Source organism: Phycodurus eques, chromosome 4 (assembly GCF_024500275.1).
Source record: "Phycodurus eques isolate BA_2022a chromosome 4, UOR_Pequ_1.1, whole genome shotgun sequence".
NCBI classification, from domain to species: Eukaryota; Metazoa; Chordata; class Actinopteri; order Syngnathiformes; family Syngnathidae; genus Phycodurus; species Phycodurus eques.
Window position 1 is genome coordinate 22,792,769 of NC_084528.1, and position 25,852 is coordinate 22,818,620.

Consider the following 25,852-nt stretch of genomic DNA (forward strand, 5'->3'; position numbering starts at 1 on the left):
CTTCAGGAATACAAGCCAGACACACATATTCATTTGACTTATTCCTGATATACAATCATTCTCTTCTCCTGCAGGGAATACCCCGTTCAAAGTGGAATTTAGTTGGGTAAACATTTCCACATGTGAAAAAGACAAACAAGAAGGTGAAGACAAAGTATAGGATATAGGAAAAGACAGAAGACGAGGAAGAAGTAGGCTAAGAAAAGAAGATTTCATTTTCAAAGTGCAATTTTTTAACAATTAAGAAGAGGGGACAAAAGGAGGAGGAAGAAGACGGCGAAGGACAGGACGAAGACAAAAAAGATGAAGTATAGGTTAAAAGAAAGAAAGAAAGAGAAATAATTGATTTTCAAAGCACATTTATTAAACAATTCAAGGTGAGATACATGTTACTATTTCAGGCTAATAAGACTCCCCCCAAAAAAGCAAAATCTCAGGAAAAAAAAAAAAAACAGGCCTTGGACAAGCTCATAATTAAAAAAGAAAAAACAAATCTATTCTTCAGATGGAAAAGAAAAAAAAAGATGCAGAAAAAGAGGATGAAGATGAAAAGATTGACTTTAAGACAAAGAATGACGAAAAAGATGACAAAAGTCAAATGACAAAGAAAGGAAGAAAATGAAAAAACAAAGAAAATAGAAGAAAAATAAAAATACAAAAAATACAAAAAGAAGACAAAAAATTAGATGAAGACAGAATAAGAAGGTGACATTGAAGACAGAGGACACAAAGTAAAAATAGAAAAGATGAAGACCAACAAGACAAAGAAAAAAGAAGGCAAAGAGAACCGAGAAGACGAAGTAGACAAAGAAAAGGAACAAATAAGAAAAGAAAAAAAAGTACAAGGTGATGAACAAGCCAAAACAAAAACGGCAAAAAAAGAAAAAGACAAAGAGAATGAATAAGAGTAAGTAGACAACACTAAACAAAAAAAAAAGTAAAAAGTCAGAAGGAAGACGACAAAGAATACTAAGAAAAATGACAAAGCAAAAGATGAAAACAAAGACTAAGAAAATGACAAAAAAACAAAACAAGACAAGGAAGAGGAAGACGACTAAGGAAAAAACTTAGAAGAAGGAAAAAAGAAAGATGAAGGCCAAAGATGATTTTTGGGGATTTTGAGAACACCACTTTATTAAGAAAAGAAAATGAACAAAAAGAGGAGGGAGAGGACAATTAAGAACACATGCATTTAATTTATTCCCAATACAACATGTTGGGTCTCCTCCTGTAGAGCATGTCGTGTTCAGTTTTGAGCATCAAGAGGACATGTCTTGGAAGTTGTTTACACATTGTGTGTGTGTTTAAAACAGGAAAAGGAAGGGCCTAAGGGGCCAAAAGTTCCGGAAGTTCCCATCGGAGTCGAGCCGCTCCATGAAAGGATCACAATTGAATGAACACAAATGTTTCTCCCAGCAGGGATTCAGTTCAAATGCTCGTCTGGATTCGATCGCGGAAAGACTGAAGTCATTCCAGGCTCCCGGACCTTCACCCGCAGTGTTCCCCCGTTGCTTTTGAATCTGATTTTAAATCCCTCCCAAGTCCTTTTCCTGAAGCTGCGATGATCAAAGCACAACAAAACATGAGAAGCACAACTTCACTTCTTCACTTTCATGACAACAAAGAGCAATTAGGAAACCAAAGTCGTCATGTTTGCTTTTTGGGAATTCTCTTTTTATTCGAGCACTCCTGACTACAGTACAATCATTCCCTGACATGAGGACATCTGAGGAATTTATTTGAAGGGCTTTAAAATAAAAATGAGGGAAACCATAAGTACAACGTGGCCCGTGCTGAAAATGAGTTTGACACCACTAAATTGTAGATAAATGGCTGCTTTTGGAATGTATAAATGGGCAGCACTGTCTTTGGCAACGCTCAGCACGATTAACTGATTGCCGTCCACTGGGCTCCATTCTTGTCATGCGTAAAACAATTTGAAAACGATTCCACTCAGGTTGTCTGTTTCATAGCGGGAATTAAAGTCGCTAGTCAAATTATTTTGAAAAATAGTCACTAGAGTGCAATTAAAAAAAAAAAAAAAAAAAAAGCGATCATTTTTAAAAAATGGATTTCTACAGTACCATACAGGTGAAGTCCAAATTTAGAGTTGCACGCATTCAATGCAGTACCAAGTTGTGCTGCAAAATGCCAGGCAGCACTGACGTTTCATGAAAGAATTGTGGCGGAATTAAGAGAAAGAAGAAGAGGCAGGGAAGGTCCCCAGCTTTGCTCTAGTGATACTTGTTATGCCCACAGAGCAAAGAGAATGTATGCCTAGGAGTATTGTAGAATGCCCTGTTTGTATGTGTTGCTGTGCATGTGTGTTAAAACATCAGTTTAGTGAAGGTTTATAATTAATGGAACATCTAGGCAAATTTCTGTTAGCCCGTCCATAGTCCGTCATAAAACTCACTTCATTCATTCCAATATCATTGTTTAAAACGTTAACGAAGAATACTGTACATGATCGCTGCACCTGTTTTTAGCCTGTTGTGAAATTATATTCGCCATGTGCAATGATGTAATGTAATGTGCAACTGTACTACACTGTACAGTTTGTTGACTGTAATTGTATTTGCTTTTATTTTGCGTTTTTACTCCACTGTCTGTTGCAAGGTCAGCATTGCAAATGAGAATCTCTTCTCAATAGCCTCACCTAGATAAATACAGGTCCCATAAATATAGCGTTTCGCATAATATGTTAGAATTAAGCTACCGGGTTTTTGTTAGACAAGTGGTTTGGTTGAGCATTTTGGTGTTTAAATATACATTTTATTTTATTTTGTTTTATGGATACAGTAAACTTCAGCTGGGAGTGACAAATAGTTTGAAGCAAGCACACTTTACAATTTATTTTGTCAACTGTGTGAGCGAGAAAGAACAGCTGCTCAGGAATACTTAAAAGTGTTTTTCAATACGTTTACGTATTAAAAGTGTGAAAGGGGTAAAGCTACGCAAAAAATGTTTTTTAAAAAATGGTCACGCTCAATCAAAGATCTGCAACGTTTATCCCGCAAACTAGCTCCTCTCTTTTTGCAGCCATGGCTGTAAGCTAGGAAAAAAAGAACAATGAAAAAAAATGTCCTGAGAAATAAACTCAAACCAACCAATAAAAAACAATGAATTGCCTTGCCATGTTTATAGTTCTTCATTCAACTGGAGTTCCATTTCAAAGCTTTTCCCTCCAAGGAGACAAATCAGCTGACCGGTCCGAACATTCCCTATCCGACTCTTAAGTGACTCTGTAGCACTTTTATGGACTCCATATCAGGAGGACCCGATGTAACGCCATCACCCGCCGGACCTTGGACTGACAAATGGCTCTCATTACCTCGGCCGCCGCTATTAGCGCAGACACTGCTACTTCTGCTAATGGCTGCCCCTCGCCTCCACCGAGATCCATTAGAGTGCTCGGACCTCAGTCTCTCTCTCCCATCCATTACATCCCGTCACTTCCTCTCAGCGTGATAGGGGTCTGATGACTGAGGTTTTTGAGGGAGTCCTTCCATCTTAACAAGCACCAATCAACATCCATGCAAGCAGTCCAAATTAAATATACAATAAAATATCACAAATTCAATTTTGGTCGGAATTGAGTGTGAATGCTGATCCTGGACTGAACAAGACAAACTTCACTCATAGAGCACTTTTCGTACAATGACATGCAACTCAAAGTGCTTTCCATCGTTAAAATCAATCGCGTCCCGCCACTCATCCATCCAGACACACATATGTGAACAAGGGTTGGGAATCTCTGGAATGAGGCCAATTCGATAGTAAACTAGATACACAGGTAGCGATTTGATTTAAAAAAAACATTAAAAAACGATATTTTTACAGGCCGAACGATTCGATGCGCTTCGATTCCGTGTGGGAGCGATACTATTCTCGATTCACTACGGTGCAGAAAAAAATGCTGCTGTGTTTGGGTGTAAACATAACGTTACCTGCGGAGCACAGCACGGGGCCTCTTGCGCTTGTTTTATGAGATGCAAATCATAAAGCCTCAGGCAACCAATTTGTAGCCTCGCGATATCCGGTCAACAGTCCTACAACCAATGAATCTAAGGATTCCTGGAGGATTTTGTATCAATAACAGCATCTACTACCGATACTGTCGTATCTCTCGCCTTTATGAACAGATATTCGGCCGCAACGGTTTATGGTTCCCAACCTTCATGTGGAGACACACAGTTAAAAATGAAAATAATAAAAATGAAATAAGCTATGGCTGAGCACAGAAATGCTGTGGAATGAATTACATTGTTGAATGTGAGACTTGAAGTTGGAATGGTTTGAAATCTGTCAAGAAATGTGGAAGGAGGAGGTAAATATGTAAAATAACTGAAATTTGGGAAATTAATTTTGAAAGTGTGGAATTACTGGAATGTGGTGAATATGGACTTATGCAACTCCATTCCAGAAAAAGGGGAAATGGGAAATTTCCAACTGTTGATTCGAAAAAAATGCAAACAACGTTTGGTTCAGGACAAATGGATGTAGCCTGACATCATCACAAAGAAAACCAACAGTTTTCTTTTGTAACCCTGAGGCCTTGTTTTATTTCACTACCCTTTCAGCTTGTTCTTGGCCATTTCTGACCAGGTAGAGAATATAGGATGTCATTTAAAAAAAAAAAAAAAGAAAGAAAAAAAAAGAAAAGCTTTTTTTACTTCATAATGTTTTTCACTACCATCATTTCTTGTCATTGGTATGAAATATATCATCATTATCATGATCATCATCATGTATCATTTTAATTTTCTAACCCTTTAAAATTGCATCATTCATATATTTCATCAGAGTGCAGTAAGCTATTAAATGCCTCTTTTGGAAATTAAGAACATTACATAAAATTTCTACCTTGTACAAAAACTGATAAATGGTGTCATCTGGTAGAAAACAAACAAACAAACAAACAAACAAACAAACAAAAATAATGTGAATGTTCAATCAAATGTTGAGACTGGAATGAAATCCATTTTAACCAAAATATAAGATTCAATCAAATAATCAAGACATTTAAAAAATGTACTTTTCATGGGTTTCAATTGGCCCAAAGTGGCCATGATAGATCCAAAAAGTACAATTTGATGCAAATAGTACATTATTGACATATTTCATTGTTAAAAAAAGACAAAGACATGAGCTGGACACAAATGGGCAGCAGAGCCCAGAACCTCATGGTGGTCAGCCATGGTTTTTGTTGACGTTTGATGGAGATGCTGTGTGGTTATCACATCGCCAGAGTCAAATGGAATATTTCAGAATTCAGACGTCTTTCATGTAACGTGAACCTAATTCAGTCAGTCACTCCTCCCACCACACACATGCCACACAAGCATATTTAAATCTGCTTTTATTATCAGTCAATGTTTATTTAGGACTTACAATTACGATACTTATGATTTAGCGACTTACATTATAAAAGTGAAATGTTGTGTCTTTTTAACAACTGATGCAAAATTTGAGTGCATTTTATTCTATTCCGTTGTATTGTTGTGGGGTCAATATTGCTGTTGTGTACATCACTCCTACATATATTGAAAAATAACTTCCATGCATGTGTGTTTGTGTGCACGTATACTTGTGTACTTCTGCACTTGTGGGTTTTCATGTGTTTACATGCATGTGTGCTTACATTTACATGTGTATACTTGCATGTGTCTTTACATGCAGGAGTCTGTTTTCAAGCTGGTGTGTGTACAGTGTTCCCCTGCGGATTTTTGGGCATCTTGGTGCCAACGAACTACGTTGAATTGGGGGGGCGAGGCGCTTCATTTCGACAGGCCAAGGCGTTGTGTAATAGAAAAGTAGTGGTTTGGCGCCATCTTATGCCATCTTGTTGCCAAGGAACTAAATTGAAGTGAAGGGAAGAGCTTCATTTAGACAGGCCAAAGCCCTCTCAATCGAAAAGTAGTGCTAAGCTGCTATCTGGTGATATCTATAGGTAATTCTAAACCTTTATGGAGGGGTGTCAATTACTCACAGATTTTCACTATTTGTTGCAGGGCTCGGTCCCTAACATCTACGTGTGTGACTAAACAACATAAGCTGACTCCCCCCATGGTGGACCAACAGGGTATCAGTCGGCATTGCCGCAGCACGAAGCGAGAGGATGCTGTACTCACACTCTCGTCCAACTACACTGATGGGCTCCAGATCCTGAGGGAAGGGGGTGGCGCCACCGGTGGGCGGCGGCGGCAAGGAGGCGGCGGTGCCCAGTAGCAGCAGCAGCAGGAAGGGGAGGTGCGAGGGGGGCGAACTGGGAGAGAGGGGTGGCCGCGGCGTCCGCCTCATGGTGGCTCCCAAAGTGACGACTCAGCAGGAACACATGGCCCCTCACCCCCCACGACTCAGCTCCAACCTAACAAAAAGAAAACAAAAAAAAAGGTGCATTGTGTATTTATTAGATGAGATTGACTGGTGATCATTCCAGGATGTACCCCGACTGTCGCCCCAAATCAGCTGGGATAGGTTTCAGCACACCTACGACTCTAACGAAGATAAAATGGTAGTGTACTCTAGGCACAGTTAATTACATCACTGCTGTGACATTATTGCAAAAGTACCAGCTCTCGGACCTTCCGTAATAAATATATAACAAATAACATTTTATTTGGGTGCCTTGAGATACAAGTGACCCGACTTTTTCGAGATACAAACCGTCCTCCGGTCGATTTTATTGCTTTGACTTGCAAGAAAAAATTTGAGATACGAAGATTAGCTGGTGGCAGCGAACTCAACTCACTTCTCCACAAGTAGCAGTTTGGCAGACAGTGAACAATTTTGCAAAAATGAAGCTTTAGGTCTCTTCATTGCCAATCCCAGTTCAAGTTTACTGTCAAACAAAAATAATTATTCGTATATTTAAAACAGACAGATAACTTTGCCTTAGGGTCTGCTAACTTAATGCTAATACACAACGGGAAATGCCATAGCTGGGTTAATAAATACCAACGGGTATTTGAACAAAAATGGTGGAGCAACACGTAGATATAATACTCACAGCCATTATATTCATCCTCTACAAAAATTGACTATTACTATGGCTTACTGAGGAGTGACCGGATCCATGCATATCAATGTCTGTATTATACTGCCCCCAGGTGGCCAAGGCGCATACAGCAGAATAAGCAGCACAATGTCCATTGACTTTGAGCAAGAAAATTTGACAAAAACGGTTTAATTCTTTCCATGATTTTTAAATTGTAAGCACAATATTATAGTGTGATTTTTCTTGTTAAAAAACACATTACAAAATTTTCTGTTGTTTATTTGGGAGGCTGGAATGGATTAACATTCCCATTCATTTTAAAGCGGAAAGATGATTTGAGTTACACACATGGTCATGGAATGGATTAAACTCTTATCTCAAGGCACCACTGAATTTTTTGTGTGCATTTTCCCAAATTAACACAAACTAAGTACTTTGTCCATCCGTGTTGTGACGTGTTGCTGTGTCTGTATTGGAGCAATGCATCATGGTATCCATTTAATTTTCTAGTGACCATTGATTGACACTTTTCATGATGAATTGTGCGTTACAATGAGGACACTATATACTCCCTGCATATGCGAACAGCACTACAAAATGGCTAACTCACTATACAAGGAACTATATAGTGAATAGGAAGCGATTCTCAACACAACCCGTGCATTCAGGTGCTGCTAACATTTTCCAGGACAATGCCTGCCCCAGAATGACTATCATTAGTTGGATGTTGTGCAAGCTTCTTGTTCATGTTGTGCTTGCGGAATGTTCTCTAGATGCTCGGCCTCCTTAGGCCGAGCATCTAGCCAAAAGGATTTATTAATCTCAAAAGTCAAAGATTATTCTCTTGTCGCAACTCTTCCTGTTTTGTTGCTGCTGCTGTCATGAACTCATGGGCACGCTCTACAACACCCCACCGATGTAGTTCGCGGGGCACAAGACAAAAAAATCAGCTTCAGAGGACAAAAGATTTTTTGTTGGATTTATTCTGCTTTGTCGACTTTGGGCCAAAAACAGACACTATAGCGCAGTGTGCAGACAGGGGGGGAGGGAGAAAAAAAAGAAAAAAAAAAAGGAAAGGATATGAGGATATGCGTCGAATGAATAACATGAACACAGCATATTCATGCTATCATATTTATAGCATTTGTTTGTATTATTAAGGCATAATCACACACAGGAATCCTTTATCAAAACATTCAATCAATTTTCTACAGTTCTTCTCCTCATTAGGGTCACGAGGGAGATGGAGTCTATCCCAGTTGACTTTTGGCAAGAGAAGTGAGGTACACCCTGGACTGGTTGCCAGCCAATCGCAGGGCACATTTACTGTAGTAGAGTCAAACAAGATGTTTATGGATGTTTCAGGGTAAAAAGTGAGCTGGCGCCTATCCCAGTTAACCTTTGGGGAGGGAAGCGGGATACAACCTGGGACTGACTGCCAGTCAAACATGGAAAAACAGGCTATCAACGAATAACCATTCACATTCACACCTGCGCACAATTTAGCGTCATGGGTGAGCTGGAGTCGATCACAACTAACTTTTGGCGAAAGAAGTTGGATATATCCTAGACAGGTCGGCAGCCAATCGCAGGTCAAAAAACATTGCAAGCCAATGGACAACGGAGTCTGATGTGAGCTGGAGCCTATCCCAGTTTACTTTTGATGAGAGAAGTGGGGTACACCCTGGACTAGTTTTTAGTCAATCACAGGGCACATATACAGTAGACAAAGAAGCATAAACACTCACATTCACACCTATGGACAATTCCGGGTCACGGATGAACTGTAGCCTATCCCAGTTGACTTTTGGCGAGAGAAGCGGGATACACCCTGGACTGGTTGCCAGCCAACTGCAAGGAAAACAAAGTAAAATCCAATGACCATTTACACTCACACCTGTGGGCAATTTTGGGTCACGAGTGAGCTGGAGTCGAGTCTATCCCAATAGACATTTTGGCGAGAGACGTGGCGTGCACCTTGAACTGGTCGCTAGTCAGTCACAGGGCAGATACAAACAAGCATTCACACTCATATTTACACCTATGGACAATTTAGGGTCATGACTGATTACCCACGCAAGCACGGGGGACAACATGCAAAACTACACACAGGATGAGATTTAAACCCAGAACCTCTTGACTGTGAGTCAGACAGGTCAACCGTGCTGCCCTAAAACAAAATCCATCTCATTTAATTAGTGGGGACATATTTAATGTCTGTTTAACAAGCTTTCGTTCTCACAAGCCTCTCACCAATTAATGTAACAGCTACATTAGGTTATGTTTTATTGACCTTCCCACGAGGAAATTTGGCTTTTCCACATTTGGTGTAGCGTGGTCAGTTCGTGTCTTCTCTCGCTGTCGGCCAGCTTCTTCTCGGACGTCAATCCTGGCAAGATCCTGCACGGGAGGTAAAGTCGAAGCTCAAAGCTTCAGGGACCTTGGGCTGGCATAAGATCGATGAACCCGGCTGGCCAACTCGGAGACGGGACCAACTGTCACTCACGTCAGCTCGAGGTTAAGAGACGTTCCCGTGAGAGCCGCCTGAGTGGCACTGATGGCGAGGAGGGTCCCAACCCCCTGCTTCTCATCCTGCTTGGCATCTGGCGACAACCCCCTCCTAAGTACATGGCCTATTATTATTTATCATCATTTCAAATGATGCCATTAGAAACGTAACAGTAATTTTGACGCGTCAACGTCTCTGCATTTCTCTCAATTGACCGTAGGTGTGAATGTGAGTGCGGATGGTTGTTTGTTTGTACGTGCCCTGCGATTGGCTGGCAACCAGTTCAGGGTGTACCCCGCCTCCTGCCCGATGACAGCTGGGATAGGCTCCAGCACGCCCGCGACCCTAGTGAGGAGAAGCGGCTCAGAAAATGGATGGATGGATGGATGGATGTAAAGGGTGGGGATGGGGGTTCTCGAAAAGGGTGCCATTAAATCTATTATTGCACTGCTAACAGTTCTGCGGTTTGGGATTTGAATCAGGGCTCTGGATTCCTCCTTCCAAAAACATACATGTTAACATAACTGGAGACTGTCCATAGGGGTGCATGTGAGTGTGAATGCTTGTTTTTCTGTATGTCCCCTTAAATTGGCTGGTGAAAAGCTCAGGGTGTACCCTGCTTGTCACACTCAAGTCAGCTGGCATGAGGTCCATCTCATTCGTGGCTTTTATGAGGATAAGCGGTAGAGAAAACAGATCGTTGTATGGATAGTTTCATGTTCATGTTAAAATAGACTCCGGCCTTCACTCGTCTTTGGGAATACTAATGTAGGTTTTAGAATGTAGATCCCCAAGAGTGTTTTTTGTTTTTCCCGCTTCATACTTCTAAAGTAGACCAGAAAATCTTTGTGTTCGACAGTCCGGCTTTAAATGCCTTCTATGGAAGGCGCCAGGCAGGTGAGCGACTTACTCCCAGAGCTCTTGCGCTTGAAAGGCCCTCAATGCTCTCCAAGATCAACGTTCTCCCACTCCGGGAAAGTCTGAAGGTGTCGATATGTGGCAGCTGCCTTCAAAGTCTGGTAATTGGAGCTTGACTGGAAGTGTGACAACCTGTCTGACACCCCTTGGTCTGCCGTCGTGGCTCGCAAGGGATTTGTGCTCCCAATTATTCGCCGGCGCTCCCTGATCCCGCATCCAATTTGCTGCATGGACCTTGGCGTGGTCAGCCTCCGGAAATCTAATTAGCAAACTTTCTCCAGTCGCAGGTGCAAAGTTGAAGCTAACAGACGTTAGCAGCCCACAGTTGGCTGTCACAGGACGCAAATAAGCGGAAACGCCGTGGCTCAGAGCTCACAATAAAGCGTTTGTCCCGCAACCGTCCATGTTTCCATCATGGGTTGTTTTCCTGCTTTGGCATTAGCGTCCACATGAGCTTGTTTTCCCCCCAGGCAACCTTTTACTTTCTGCTGTGTCATGGCTAAGCACAAGTTAGCCTCTAGCTTGTTGACACGACATGGTTGGAAGCAACAATTAATGCTAACGTGAAGCTATTTGGGACATGAGACCTGGTTAAATATGAAGACTAAAATGCTGAAATGCTGAAGACAATAAGTAATGGGTGAATAAACATGCACACTAAAATGCAAACATTATATCATACCTAATGCTAGTTATGCAGGTCAAAAAAAAGGAGTGAAGCTAACATGGAGCTAGATGAAGCGCTTTAGGACATAAGGTGACGCTAAAATGCTGACATGTCAACATACTACTGTTGTGTCAGGGCTGGACAGTTAGCCTTTAGCTCGGTGATATGGTTGACAGCAATGAGAGAAGCTGGCATGGAGCTGAGTGAAGCTCTATGGGACAGGAAAAGGTGCAGCCGAAATGCTGACATTTTTACACTCTAAAATAGCAACTGAAAGGCTAAGACAATAACATACAAACATGTTAAAGATGCAGACTAAAATGGTGAAACTCCAACCCAGTGGTACCGTGACTTGCCTTTAGTATAGAGTTTTTCAAGTTGGGCCTGGTACCCACTTTTATACCCCCCCCCCCCCCAGCCCCCAAAAAAACAAACACAAAAAACGACATCGGGTATGACGTTTATTTACGGTCGTTATCTTGTTCCTGAACAGAATGTAGCCAATCGCTTCTCGATTGGCTACATTCTGTTCCACGCCACAATTAACTGCATCAAGACGCTTTCCCCACACACAAAGATTTTTCATCATATATAATGAACACATTCAGTATTTAAGATTGTTCGCTATGACTCGTTTAGGACTATATAATCGGGACAAATCCACTCTTAACTCACATCACACCTATGGATAAACTTATAGGTTTAGGACATAAGATGGTCCATGGTCAGGAAGGGACAATATAAAAATAAAAAAAATAATAATAATAAATAAATAAATAAAAAACATACCGAGCTTCAGATACGCCGCCGCTTAAGTAGGGGGAATTTTTTTTTTATAAGCAATTAAGATTCTGTAATGCCTTCAGTCACGATGCACTTTCAGCCATTTATTGAATGGGACAAACAGTCAAAAACATAAGTCCAAACTCTTCCAAAAACTGCTGTCGGTCACAATTTACACCCAGATGTTCACACGTAGGTTAACGGACTGCAGTCCTTGACATCACTTACTAGGCCACACATCCAACACATGAATACTACATTGCACATAGTAATTCAACTTTAGAAAAACAGTTTACAGTGAACCCCTGCGATTCAGAGGGGATTGGGACAGAGCCCTGCCGTGAACAGCGAAAATCCGCAGGCAGATGATGGGCCACTAAAAAGGTTTTGAATAATTGCCTACAGATACCACAACATGGAGGCAAAGCACTATTTTTATCTAAATGAAATTCCTCAGCTCAGTTTAACATATTTGCTAGGCACCAAGATGACAAGATGGCAGCAAAGTAGCAAAGCACTACTTTTGTTCAAATGAAGCTTCTCAATTCACTTCAACATTGTTACCTGGCCCCAAAATGGCAGCAAAACTTTTGAGAGTTTGTCAGGGAAATGAAGAGGACGGGTAAAAAAATATTGCAAATGTTTATTCACGAATGCAGGACTGCAAATACGCAGGGGTTCAATATTAAAAACACGAAACAAACATAATTGTGGTGGTTTTATTTTTGGGGGGGGGGGGGGGGGCTGGAACATCAATGGCATTTGGGGAAATCTGATTTGCAAAACAAGTAAACTCAGTTACGAACTTGGTCATGGGAGGAATTAAACTGGTAAGTCAATTTATCAAATGCACTAACTAAAATATTAAGATGACAATATAGAGTTTAGTAACCAGTTCATTAACACAAGGGACTACATGGGACTACATTCTAACATGATGTTCTGTTGTGATGTGATGTGAGGCAGTAGGAAGTAGCCACGTCCCGGGTGCACAGGTTCATAGCTGGCCGCAGCTGATTGAAGATAAAAGAGATGAAATGTGCTTTTGATTGCGCTCTTAATGGCTGTGTCGTCCCAGCCAAGAGTGGACGATAAAATCTCCTGCAGACGTTTATTATTTTTATTGGCAACCACATCTTCATACGCTGGACCTTTGGGTCGTTATCACACGCCTCCCTAACATGGAAATGCTTCTTCGCGTCATCTACTCGTTAGCACGTCTGCCTCGCAGTCGAGAGGTTCTGTGTTGGATCTTCCTGTGTGGAATTTGCGTGTTACTCCCTCTTTCCAAAAGCATGTAAATATGTTAACTTCATTAAAGACTGTAAATTGTCCTTCGGTGTGAATTTAAATCCTTATTTGACAAACAGTCTGATGTGTACCCCACTTCTATCTCCAAAAGTCAACTGGGATACACCCCAGCTCACCCGCCACCCCCAATGAAAAAATAAATGGATGGCTTTTGTATTAGCCACATGCAAACTGGAATGCTTTGAAATGTGACATAACAGCATGGATTTTCAAATTGAGATACTCATGTGATTGTCTCCCCTGATGGGTCACATCATTCCGAGCATGAATCATCAGACACCGCGGCTGGCATTACGTAGCATAGCATGTGTGTGGCTCTCTGAACATGACGGCTTTGCGATGGAGCAAGAAGACATTGTCTATCATTTCAGTCTACTTGTCAGGAGGAATAGAAAAGTCCCAAGGCTTCAGACGTAGGACGGGTGAAGCCTTTCAATCTTATTCTTCCCACCATCGCACCTTAATTATTCAGTTTGAACTTCTGAGCGGGCCGACCATTCCCGACCCGCTGTGCGCTCACCATCACTCATAATCCACATGGGTCTGTTGGTAACGCTTCAGACTTTAAAATATTCCGGGCGCCATCCAGTGACCATCAAGTCCCCGCCTTCTCTCGCATCACCTCATCAATAATTCAGCCTACGATTGAAAAGCACCACCTGATACCTCCAGTATCTCCATCCCTCATATCCAACACATGAGTCCCGGCAGCTTCGTTCCGCTGAAGGGCGTCGTGGCGCAATCAATATTGTTTTCTCGTATTGGCCGACTTTCCTTCTCAGAGTTTCTATTTGTGTCCGGGCTGACAGTTGAGCAGAGTTCAGGGCATCCCCCGGTATTCTGTGTTATTGTCATGCTGAGCTAAAAGTAGCTCTGATCTGTTGGACAGTTGACACAAAGACCTTTGCTTCATCAAATAAATCTGCTGTCCTGAAGTTGTGGTTTTTTTCACTGGATCACAAAAATGGTGCCCAGAGTGTAAAGAGAAGATATTTGGGTTCTGCTGGTTCTTAATGACAAAGAAGAGCAGGGTATACACACACCGTAACCGCGGGTCTGATTCCCCCCCTTCCAGTCAAAGTCAGCAAAGGCTTGATTGTTGAATCTTTCTAAAAGCTGATCTTCTTTCGATTATGCTGTGTTGTGGGGTGTGTTAAGAGTCTTTTTTTGTCCGTTGCAATCAAAGTCAGCAAAGGCCCGATTATCGGATATCTCTAAAAGCTGTTCCTGAGTGATTATCCTGTGTTGTGAGGTGTGTTAGGAGTATTTTTTTTCTCCCTCGCAGTCAAAGTCAGAAAAGGCCTGAATCAGATGTATCAAACATAAATCCTGAGTGTTTGTCCTGTGGTGCGTTAAGAGGGATCGTTCCCTGAACGGTCAGGGCCGACAATCGTAAATGGTAAACCTATTCAGTATTTACGATGGCAAATCAACAATGACTTGGGTCGATCCATGATTATGACGTGAAACAGAAGATAACCAATAAGTAAGCGACCTTAACATGTTAAACATTTATGACTGTTTAACCATTTTACGAGCAGGTCTAAACACACGCCACACCACAAGACATTCGCTCAGGATAATGTTTTGAGACATACCATAATCGGGCCTATTCTGACTGATTGAAAGGCAGGAATCACGCTCAAATTTGGCCAGATCATTGTTGTAGGTGTACAGGGTCTGACGTTAAGCCTTTTTGAGTGGTGGCCCAACCAAGTAGTGGTGGCCCGGTCAGAACTTATACTGGCCCCGTATATTCATGATATAATATGTTAAATTTGAATCGTTATTTAATATATAGCATCTTTATTCTGTATTATTAACTATTATTAACTACTACTATTACTAATTAACTACGATTATTCAGAAATTATTTGTACAATTGCTGCTGGTGATAAATTAAAATATTTACTTATCACTGACATTCCAACAAGGCTTTATCTTGATGTTGTGCATGCTATGTACAGTATATTATATATTAATATACAGTATATGTACATGCAAATTGTAAAATATTGGCTGGTTGGTGGGAGGCTAATCTTAGGAGAGCATTGTGTGTGTTTGTGTAGGTGTGTGTGTGTGTGTGTGTTATAATTTTGATTTACCTTTAATTATTATTTTGTATTTTGGCGATTAGCTGGATGTGTTGAAAGGACCCTCTTGAAAATGAGATACGTCCTAAAGGGCTATCCTTGAAATAAATAAATACCGGTACATAAATAATTCACAAGAAATACTTTTTTTTTTATATCAAGGCAGCATTAACCAAACTTATTACAGCCTTTGAGCTTTTTGGTTGATTCACACACGCCGGCCGTGTACAGTATTGTGCCACAAGTCCGACAAGTGTTACGACAGTCTGGGCGCGTTGCCTTACTTTTTTGATGAATAAAGTCCTTGCTAGCACACAATTGTTGTCCACACATTATTAGTCTGCCGATGAATCCTCACTTTGTGTCGCTACCCTTGTTCCTTGCTGCCATTCCGTGGTCCCGCTGCCGCTGATATGAATGTTGAACGTATGAGGCTAGTGTTGTTAGCTTTGCTAGCTTCGGCTATCGTCTCGAGGCTAACCTGAATTCGTGCCCGTTTATCCAGTCGGTGCCAGTCGTGGTTTCTCCTTACGTCATCACATCCCGTCTTGGACGGGATGCTTAGGTGATAAAATAATTGCAAATCGACACTGCAAATGCAGTTTTGGCCAGTGGTGTAGTGGCCCTGGAACACCGTTAATGTCAGACACTGTCAGTATACCTCACTTCAGCAATAGCAATTTGCTCTTAGCACTAATTTAATCTCAAAGTGATTTAAATAAAAAAGCCATAAGTATGAATCACATCACTTAAGAAGCACACGTCTTTAATCTTAAATCGACTTGATCATCTTGTATCTTTTATCAAGCCACAGTCACCTAGGCGCAGCACATTTGTCACGGCAATGCCAGAGAAACCTTCGGTGTGAAATAATTTGTCAAAGTGCTACTCCTACATACAAACAATTTGGGTCCAGAAGACAAGTAGACGCTAAGAGCACTATTTGGCGGGAAAGAGGCCTTGTTAAGATAACGGCAGTGGCACGGCGAGCGCCCCCTCCCCCGCTCAGATTAAACACTTCATCATTGTCTGAGGGCCACGCCGAGGCTGCCATACTACCGTGACACACAGCAAAGGAGTCCAATTATGCTCTGACTAGACATCCGCTCGCCATGCGGTGCTCCGGGAGAAAGGATGAAGCTGTCTAACGGGGACAGATCTTCCTCGAGGGACACTCGGCGGCAGATGACCTTCTCGCGGCTCCTGCTGATGACATCATCAGATGGCAGCGCGGCTGAACGAGGACGCGGGTGTGGGGATGGTGGGGGGTCGTCGACAGACGAAAGGGAACGCCAAGGAGGGACAGGGTGGCGAGGGACAGCGTCCAGCAGCTCTCTGGCATGGAATTGACTGCCAATCATCAAAGGACGGAGCACATGAGGAGTCAGTCACTTTAATTAAGTCTTAAAATAAGATGGAATGTGATGAAGATTTACTACCTGCCCACATTGAGGGCCTGCTACTTTCTAATGCGCTAATCGAGTAACTCGTTAACAACAGCAGCTAACGAGCTGTCACATGCTAACAAGATCATAACTGAAGAAGAGGGTCATTATGTTTCTTATTTTACTTTTTTAAACAATGTGAGGTGGCACAGATATGAAAAAAAATCAATAATCAGTTTCAAAGTTATAACGATTAAGTGATCAAAACAATTGTTTGCAAGTAGCGGTTAGCACCTGCAGCTAGCTGGGGAAGTTTATATCTTTTTTTTTTTTTTGTCCTGTTAGGTCAAGCAGAATGGAAAATCTGTATCCCTTTTATGCAGGAACAGTTTTACTGTGTCACAGTGGAGTTTTTAAGCTTCTGCTGTGGTATTACAATTGACGTTAATTGAGAATCAGACTTCATCAGTCGAACACAACAAAGTTTCTAGAAGGGAGAGAGAAACAAAGACAAGACACAAAGCACTAATTGTAAACAGGATGAGAGAAGTAAATCATTACATTATCTACAACAATGAAAAATTAAATATGAGTGTTGCATGGGGGTGTAGTGCTACACTCTGTGAGGGAAGGACAGGGCAAGGACAGGAGAAGAAGCATGCAGGACAAGGGTCGTGAACCCGACTGTACAACTGAAGTCTGGCTTTAATTATCCATCCATCCATTCATTTTCTGAGCTGCTTATCCTCACAAGGGTCACGGGAGTGCTGGAGCCTATCCCAGCTATCTTCGGTCAGGAGGCGGGGTACACCCTGAACTGGTTGTCAGCCAATCGCAGGGCACATATAAACAAACAACCCTTCGCACTCACATTCACACCTACAGGAAATTTAGAGTTGTCAACCGCGGCACGGTGGACGACTGGTTAGGACTGGGGTTCAATCCCCAGCCCCACCTGTGTGGAGTTTGCATGTTCTCCCCGTGCCTGCGTGGGTTTTCTCCAGGCACTCCGGTTTCCTCCCACATCCCAAAAAACAACATCCCAAAAACATGCATGGTAGGTTAATTGAAGACTCTAAAAATTGTCCGTATGTGTGAATGTGAGTGCGAATGGTTGTTTGTTTATATGTGCCCCGCGATTGGCTGGCAACCAGTTCAGGGTGTACCCCGCCTCCTGCCCAATGATAGCTGGGATAGGCTCCAGCACTCCCGCGACCCTTGTGAAGATAAGCGGCTCAGAAAATGAATGGTCGAACGGACCGGGAAACAGCACAGACATGTTGAAACCCGATCCGAAACCCAGTCCCCCAGGAACCCTTATATGTGTATGTCCCCAGATGTGTTTAGTGAGCCCGCAGGGGACTGCCCGGCTCCCCCACGGGAAGAGGAAGAGGCGACCGCAGTGGGACACAAGGAATCGAGAGAAGAGGAAGCAGGCCCGAGGAGCGACAGGGCTGAAGTTTATATCAAACTTAGTTTAAAACTGAAAAAAACAGTCATCACACACTCATAAGGGTGAACTTGACCAAACCAGACTTGACCAAACAAGAACAAGACCAAACCAGTCTAGACCAGACTGAACTGGACCACATGAGACAGGACCATACCAGACTGGACAGGATCAATCCAGATGGTATAAGACCAGACAAAACCAAAGCCAGACTGAACTGGAGCAAACCAGACTGGACCACACCAGACAGAACCACAGTGGACCAGATCAGATTGGACAAGACCAGACAAGACAAAGCCAACACTAGAATGAAGTGGACCATACCAGATTGACCCACACCTGACCAGACCAGACAAGATGCAGACCAGACAGAACTGAACCGGATGAGATGGGACCAATTCATATTGGAACACAACAGAATGGACCAAATCAGAACAGATAACACAAAGAGCAGACCAGACTAGACCAAACCAGACTGACCCACACCTGATTTCACAAGACTGAACTGGACCGCATGAGACAGAAACACACCTGACCAGACAAGACACAGATCAGACCAGACAGAACTGTGCCAGACGAGAGTGGCCCAAACCAGAGTACACCACATCCAAACAGACCTGGAAAAAAAAACAAGACAAAGACAAGACCAGACTGAACTGGAACAAATTAAAATGGATCGAACCAGATTGTACCACCACAGAACGGCTCAAACCAGACCAGATTAGACAAGACAAAGACTCGATTTAATGGGACAACACCAGATTGGACAAGACCAGACCAGACTGAACTAGACCACACCAGACAAGACCAGACCAGATTGAAGTGGACATACATAAAGAAGAAAATATCCTTTTGTTCTCAACAGCAGTTATGACCCAGCAGCTCCAATCTGAAACAAGCCATCTGTACTGGACCAACCAACCACCGAGGAGAACCAGCTGTTGCCTGCCATTATTCCTCCTGTGTGTGGAGGTTATTATTCTTTTCGGCCCACACAAAACACATATCTTCCACTCCAAAAGAACTTTGTGTTGAAGACTGCTGCAAGGAGGATGGGGGGGGATGGATGTGAGTAAGGAGGATGAGTAGGAAGAGGTAGCCGAGCCACCCGGTTCCAGCCGTTAGGACCCAATCGATAGCGATCAATAAAGTGACAAGCTTCTGTTGTCTCCCGTTACCCTCAAGCTTGGGCAGTGCACATCACAGTGCGGCCTCGTCACAAAACTATTTTGAACTATTTTTTTGTCCTTCAATAGGACCTTGAAGAATCTCATTAAGTAGAAACCTTTGGTGGGTGGAGCTTGACTGACAGCTAAAAAAAATTATGGTCTCTCATGTCTCGCACGGAGGGTGACAAGTGATTCAGAGGAAAAGAACGCAAAAGACAAGAAGATTAAAGGTTCAAACTCATTTTACATTAACCATAAATAATAGGGTTGCTCCGATCAGCGTTTTATCCTGCCGATTTGTTACTGATCGCCCATGAGTGAGATCTTCCGATCACTGCTGATACCAATCATATGGATTAACTGTAAATATTTCAATTTATTTATGGTGAGTGCTGTTGGCTGTATGACATGTTTGTTTGGGTTTGCTTTGCAGCTCTTGCCCCTGCGCAGTATGAAGGTGTGAGGGGACACTACAATAGATCTGGGCGATTATAGAAAACAATGATCACGATTATTTTGATTGATATTGAAATCACGATTAGTTAAACAATACTTCATATTTTTCCAACAACCAAAAACTCAACTCAACCAAAACTCAACTTTAAATATAAATTAAAAGAGCAGCCAGTTTTAGTAACAAGTAAAATAACAGAAATACACACACACACAAAACAACAAAGAAAAATAAATAGTCATGACTAAAAAGGTGCTAATACTTTTAGCCATGACTGTATTTTCCATTAAATTTGTCTAAAGAAATCTTCTCATTATTCTGGCGTTTAGCAAATAGAAATAATTTTGGTAACCCTAATTGACCTAAAACAGGAAATGTTTAGTCTGATTTCATGTCACAGTCATGGAAAAAAAAAGCGTGCATCTTTTTATACAGTCAATGACTGCTTTTTCTGCTGCGCGCGCCGTTAGCATTAAGCTCACACGCTGGCCTCTTAGGGGCAGTGTGGTGCGGTGCATGCAATGAGCTACATTCTTTTAGGCTTAAAAAAACAAGAGTAGAAGATAGTCGCGATATAACATTGCCTGCGAATATTGCTATATTAACAGTCTATGTGTTACTACGGCATTTGTGTGTGAAGATTCAATATTTGAAGGTAAATCCGCCGTGATCAAATGCGAATATTAGTTAGCCCGTCAATAGGGTTTTCCATAGACTGTTAGCATTAAGCTAACATAAAAAATTTGGGTAATTATTTTTGTTTAGTTTTACAGTAAACTCCAACTCAGGTGTCAATAAACTTCTTATACCATGCTCAAATTTCGATTAATTCCCCAACCCTGCTCTACACTGTACACATTATCTACGCAGGGGTCTCAAACTCATTTTTGTCACGGGCCACATCGTAATTATGGCTTCCCTCTGAGCGCCGTTATGACTGTGAACCCATATAAAGGAATTATCACCTCATATAATTACACAACAAATTGATGAATAACTACTTTTAAAATCAGAAGCCTATAAAACATTTTTCAACTTGTACATTTATTTTCAAAGGGGGGTTGGTAAAAAAAAAAAATGCTTGCGATATCACAACGTTATTGCAATAGAACACAATTAGTAATTTTGATTTGCTTTCGCGTGCCACATAAAATGCTGTGGCGGGCCAGATGTGGGCCCGGGCCACCAGTTTGACACCTATGATCTACAGGCTGCAAAGTGCGAGCCGTGGGTGATAATTCTCTGTGAAAGGCAATGAAAGGCATTGTTAGACCAGTTTTGCTGGCAACCAGTTCAGGGTGTACCCCGCCTCCTGCCCGCAGTTAGCTGGGATAGGCTCCAGCATACCCGCGACCCATGGATGGATGGATGATAGACGCGTGCCGATAACATGTTTTCCACGGAAATCAGCCGATCATGATCGGTGGGAGCAACACTAAACATAAATGGCTTACAGATGATTTGACTTGGGGTGGGGGTGGGGAATCCAGCAGAAGTGCGAAAATGCTGTCGTGCAGCTTGCCGCTTCATAACCTGTAAAAAAAACAATTACACAGTGGTGCCTTGAGATCCATTTTTAATTTGTTCAGTGACCATGCTCGTCACTCAAAACTACATCTTAAATAGTTTTTTTCCCAATTGAAATGACAATGTAATTTATCTGTTCCAGCCAGCCCCGCAAAAAGTTAGTCATGTGTTTTTTTTAATTAGAAAAATATCACTATAATATTGTATTTTCTGAACATATAGCAATAAACAGAATTTAAAGAACTAACCAGTTAGTGCAATATGATTAATTGTGGCTCCTTCTGGTGTGTGCGGCTTGGGGGCAGTATAATGCAGTCATCCAGACAAACAAAGAGTTTCACAACTACTGTCAGTGACTTACGTAGCTGCAGTAATATTAGTTATTTTTCGTAGAGGATAAAGAATCTATTCCTGTGAGTATTGTTATATTTGCTGTCTACGTGCTAATGCACTGTTTGTGTTCAAATATCTGTTGCTTTAAGGGTTATAACACCACCACATATTGTAGATGCTATTCGTTAGGCAGTCCATGGTGGTTTGCATTGTGTGTTAGCATGACGCTAGAATACTCTTGCAAGGCAAGGTTATGTGGTTTGGTTGACTACGCAACGTGTAATTCTCTTTGTTTGATGTTTAGTTTGACAGTAAACTTCAACTAGGAGTGGCATTAAAAAGGATGAAACCCCTTTTCTGAAGAACTCTTCACTATTTCCCTAAACCGCTGCTTGTTGTGACATGAGTAAGTAAGACAAGTAAAATCACCATTTAAAAACTACATTTTGTTTGCTTTTGTTTTGTTTGTTTATCTTTGTCTAATATTTACATTTATTTGATTTCAAATATTTAAGTGGGGAAATTGGGAAAAAATAAATAAAAATAAAAATAAAAAAATTTGAGGAGGGGCAAATACTTTGTCATGGCACAGTAGGTTAGTTTTTTTTAGCCAATAGTTTTAATTATGGTCTATCTAAAAATTTGTCAGTTGTTCTTTGTGACCCATTGAGTTTCTGCTCTGTTCTTTGCCCAGTAAACCACACTAGTGAGGGCGTAAAGAGCGTTATAATCAAAATAATGATGAAGAGTGAGGTGAAGAACCTTCGGCGATGCAAGGCTGCAAGATGTCTCAGCCCTCCAGCTGAGATGCGGGACGTTTAATTGGACCACTCAATGACGAGATGCACTCGCTAATTAAAGCACCAGGCGAGGCTCACAGTCTTGCCAAAGTCAACACAATTTGAAAAAAACATTTGGACATGAAAATGGTGACCCTGAACCTGCTCATGGGAAGAAAACGCTAGCCTGAGGTTCTGGTCAAAATGTCCTCGACAAACAAATAAAAAGATGAAAATTGTTTTAGAATTACTTCTGACCAAAACTAAATTTCCCTGACAGGATTAATCAATTATCACTATCTAAATATGCAGTAAGTGAATCAACAAGTGATTGTGCAGATGTCGTCAATTGTTCTCCCGCACTCAACACTTTGAAACAAACCAACATCCAGCGTCTCACAGTGACATCCCATAATAGTCCGCATGCAGTGTGGGCCATGTTGCATCATTGTGAGCAAGATCAGCAACACAGAAACATTCTGGTTCAATCCTTCTCTTTATGCATTGGTAGCAAAGTTTTTTAAGGATGCGTTTTTCATGTTGTTTACGTGATGTTTGGCAGGACGGAGGTTGCAGCTGCTGCACTCAATGTCAAAGCACCCTGGGAATCTTACCCCCACACACATTCCATAGTCTACTATCGAAAATAAACACACACGCACACACACACACACACACACACACACCTCACTATGACGTGACAAAAACAACATCTATTAATTAAACAAGTGAATATGAAGAACACAAAGATAAACTGTACAAGGCTACTGTTCGGTAAGGTTCGATGTTCACAAGCTGCAATTAAGTGAGATACGTACATTGATTTTCAACAACATACATTCTTAAAATGTGAGTGAGTCCACAAATGACCAGGAAAATTTCTTCATGCATGTTGTTAATGCTCTTCTAGTGTGTGGTGTACTGGACGTGAGCAACACATCACGCCACTCAATGACTCTTAACACATCACACACTACCGGATAATCACTCAGGATTATCTCTAGACACATTCAACAATTGGGCCTTTGCAGAGTTTCAGAGGTGTCAAACCCTATCCCCTTCTCAGAAACATTCTGAATCTTTTGTCAGGAACACTTATGTCTCAGCCAACACAAATATAAACCACCAGAAAGACTCCAAAAAACACTACTGTTTTACATGAAGTATTAAATTACCTACCCTTATACATGTATGATGACCTGACTTTCAACCATTTTTACAATGACAAGTAGTTTGTCCAAAATGGACACAATTTCATATCCGGGAATTGGTAATTTTCCTTAAAATTACATTAAGTTAATGTCCATTTTCTCCATTTATCGAGAGCAAACAATTTATATTGAAAAAATATTAAATCGATAAAAGGTAAAAAATACAATAAAACAGCTATCCAATGAAAAACAGTCCAATTGTTTTTCAAGGAATGTACACTGTTGTGTACATTGTAAAGTAGGTTAATGTAAAATGTTGTTTGGATCCAAGCTCCTCTAGCAGTGCCGCAAACTGGTATTTGAGGGTGATGTAAATCGTCATTCATTGTTGATACATCGTTAGTGTGGTGTCTAAAGACACTCGTCACACAAAAACTCACAAAGTCATACTCTCGGAGTGCACACTGCATTACCTTTTCTGAGAAGATCAGGGAGGAAACCTGACTCCTAACACACCACACCACTGGATAATCATTCATGATAATCTTTCAGAGATAGAGAATCAGGCCTTTGCAGACTTTAATTGCAAGGGAGGGAAAATGCTTGAATTTGGCCCGATTGTCAATTTGTGTGTACCCCGCTCTACTTTTTTATTTTTTTATTTTTTTGGAAGATCGGGGATGCAAAATGACTTGGATCATCTTTAGAGATACCTGACAATCGGGCCTTTGATGACTGATCGGAACGGGGGGAATCTGGCTGAAACTCGCCCCAATAATTGTTATGTGCATACCCAGCGTCAGTAGGTGCTTTTTGTTTTTAGCCTGAAAAAGGTGTGGAACTTGCTGTGCATTACCAATTCTTTCCTCCAGAGGTAACAGCGAGCAGTAACCTGCAGCGTGCTGTTATTAAAATGTAAGCAAGATTTTTGAAGGTGCTAGTTTACATTCTAAGAACGCGTCCTAACGAGCAGAGCTGTCAAAGGTTCAAGCTAGCGTAGCGTACTGTAGCGTCGTGGTTGACGTGCGGACACGGTGGGTGATGTCGGCATGAGCCTCATGTCAATGAGGACCATGGTGCAGGGTGGTGTGTGTGTCGGGCGTCGCCGGTGTGTCGGCACGTGCGAGGAGGACGAGGAGGAGGAAGAGGATTTACGACACGTGTTGACGCCGCTGCGCAAAAATGTTTTGACAAAGCCGCCTCCTTTTCGTTGCCATCTGCCTCTTCGCCACCGCCAATTTGTCTGAGCAGACGCGAGTGTGAGTGGCCGGGCCCTCGGTTCACATGAGGGAGGAGAGAGAAATCAGGGCACACGCACCAAGGCGGCGAGCGAGGTTAACTGCAGTTCATCAGCTGCAAAGGCACGCGAGGACTACCTCAAATGCTAAACACAAACACACACTCATCTTCATCTTGAGAAGGGGTGGGCAAAGTATGGCCTGTGGGCCTCACATGACTTTACCCGGCCCAGCGAGCATTTACATTAACTTATTTACTGCCAGCTGTTTTTAAAGCAGAGTTTTCCATGTTGCCAGCCATTTTAGAGCGTTTTGAATGATCTTTCAAGACGCACGACAAATTGTTCTGTAACATTGATCCATCCATCCATTCTCAATACCGCTTATCCTCTTCTAGGTCGCGGGATGCTGCAGTCCTTCCCAGCTGACTTCAGGCAAAAGGTGGACTACACCCTGAACCTGTTGCCAAGCAGTCACAGGGCAAGTATAGACACAGACAACCATTCACGCTCATATTCACACTGTCACTGAGTGGGAACTGAACCCATGCTGCCTGCACCAAAGTCCAGCGAATGTACCGCTACTCCATCAGGGACTGCTCTGTAACAATATAAGCCAAAAGAAAGAGCTGACTGTCTTCTTTCACCAAAGTTTGTTTCTAGACGTTTCTGTTCTTTAGCAATCAGCAGTAGAACATGGGTCGATTTCACCCAAAACATTCAACGTTGCAACCAAAAAGGGGAGAAAATTAAGTTTTTGTGAAAAGGAACATGTCAAGCAGAACAGTGACTAATAACACTAATATTTTTTGCTTTTGTGACACCTCAAACTATAAAACAACAAAAACAAGACTGAGAAAGGGCTTTTGATGGTTGTTTTATCAACCTTTGCTAACCTGGTTTACGGGTTTGGTCACGTGACGTTCCACATTTAGCGGGTTGATTTATTGTAAGTAAAATAAATACAATTTGACATACGTATATTTAGAATGTGTAATTTTCCTAACGTTAATAAATATGAGCAATTGTGAATGCCCCGTCTCCATGTCTTAATGAGAGTAAACACTGTCCCTGATGAATGATGTA

The 25,852-nt window shown here is 41.8% G+C and overlaps 1 protein-coding gene across 8 annotated transcripts in view; it reads right to left on the reverse strand.

The window, feature by feature from the left end:
- The window catches only part of sema6e (sema domain, transmembrane domain (TM), and cytoplasmic domain, (semaphorin) 6E), a 197,866-nt gene that overhangs the window by 41,697 nt on the left and 130,317 nt on the right, over nucleotides 1-25,852 (reverse strand). For 7 of the 8 annotated variants that reach the window (XM_061674687.1, XM_061674689.1, XM_061674693.1 and 4 more), the window contains 2 exons: nucleotides 8,749-8,851; nucleotides 6,135-6,370 (listed from right to left, as the gene is read on the reverse strand). In XM_061674687.1, coding sequence (XP_061530671.1) covers nucleotides 6,135-6,303 — 169 coding nt within the window. In that variant the 5' untranslated portion in view covers nucleotides 6,304-6,370; nucleotides 8,749-8,851. The remainder of the gene's footprint in view (nucleotides 1-6,134; nucleotides 6,371-8,748; nucleotides 8,852-25,852) is intronic. The other variant, XM_061674692.1, reaches the window with a different exon arrangement.